The sequence below is a fragment of the Halyomorpha halys genome, unplaced genomic scaffold (assembly GCF_000696795.3).
Source record: "Halyomorpha halys isolate HHAL.00 unplaced genomic scaffold, Hhal_1.1 Scaffold282.1, whole genome shotgun sequence".
NCBI lineage: Eukaryota > Metazoa > Arthropoda > Insecta > Hemiptera > Pentatomidae > Halyomorpha > Halyomorpha halys.
The window spans coordinates 456,056-457,046 of record NW_027110990.1 but is presented as its reverse complement, the minus strand read 5'-3'; the positions used below and the strand labels follow the sequence as shown (position 1 = coordinate 457,046).

At 34.7% G+C, this 991-nt stretch overlaps 1 protein-coding gene across 1 annotated transcript in view; it reads right to left on the bottom strand.

The window, feature by feature from the left end:
- Positions 1–991, bottom strand: part of LOC106680717 (ATP-dependent translocase ABCB1) — a 75,252-nt gene that overhangs the window by 22,384 nt on the left and 51,877 nt on the right. The window contains 1 exon segment of the mRNA XM_067049080.1: positions 3–53. Within this exon segment, the coding sequence (XP_066905181.1) occupies positions 3–53 (51 nt within the window).

The window sequence follows — 991 nt, the reverse complement described above, 5'->3', positions numbered from 1 at the left end:
TATCAAATGGGATGTCTTTTTCAATTAGTTCCTTTTCACAGGCAGGCCCTTGTCTGGGAGAAAATATATATTTTAATAAGAAAAAAATATATTAACTTCGAAATATAATTATATAGTAATGATTTGAATTATTTTAGCTTTATATATTATAGTGTCCATATTGTTCGATGATAGGTGCGTTTTGTGTAAATATTGGCGCCTGTTCGTGCTATAAGGATATGTTCCTATTTAAATATCACCTATACCGATTGTAGAAGCTATTAAACACATTCCTCAGGCAATTTCGATTACAGTTTATCCATTAGATATACCTCCTGATATTAAGTTAAAGTGAGATGTAAAAATTCAGTTTTTATTGTATACATGTTGCTCTATGGCAAACTTTGAATATATCGATTGTTGAACTCAAACCATTTGCAACGGTTTTGTAAGTCAGTTGGTAAGTTCCCACCAATATCCCACCGTATACTTTACCTAATAATTTATTTTAAACACTTTAAGTCGCGGTTCTTCCCATAGTATAAGAGGCTATTGAAAATTAATAAAAGTCACTGCCTTAAAAATGTCTTCAAAACCCATTATATTTGATCATCAACAATAGAAAACTACTTACATTCTCTCTACCATAAAATATCCGCTCAGCGCTTAGAAAATACCCGTTTTACCCGACAAATACCCACTACTTGACCCACTCTTGGAGAATCGTTATAACTGTAACTGTATGATTGTTGCAGCCAGGATTGTAGTGTTGCCCTAGCTCTGGCGTGTCAGTGAAGCAACCGTCACATTAATGGCAGCACTGGCCGATAAATTTCATCTGAGGTTTCATAACACTCAGTGTTGCCAGGTTCTTAAGAGGCCGCGTTTCGCATCCGTAAAGAACGGTAGGAAGGATTGTAGTTTTGTTAAAGAACAGTAGGAAGGATAGTAGTTTTGTTAAAGAACGGTAAGAAGGATAGTAGTTTTGTTAAATAACGGTAAGAAGGATAGT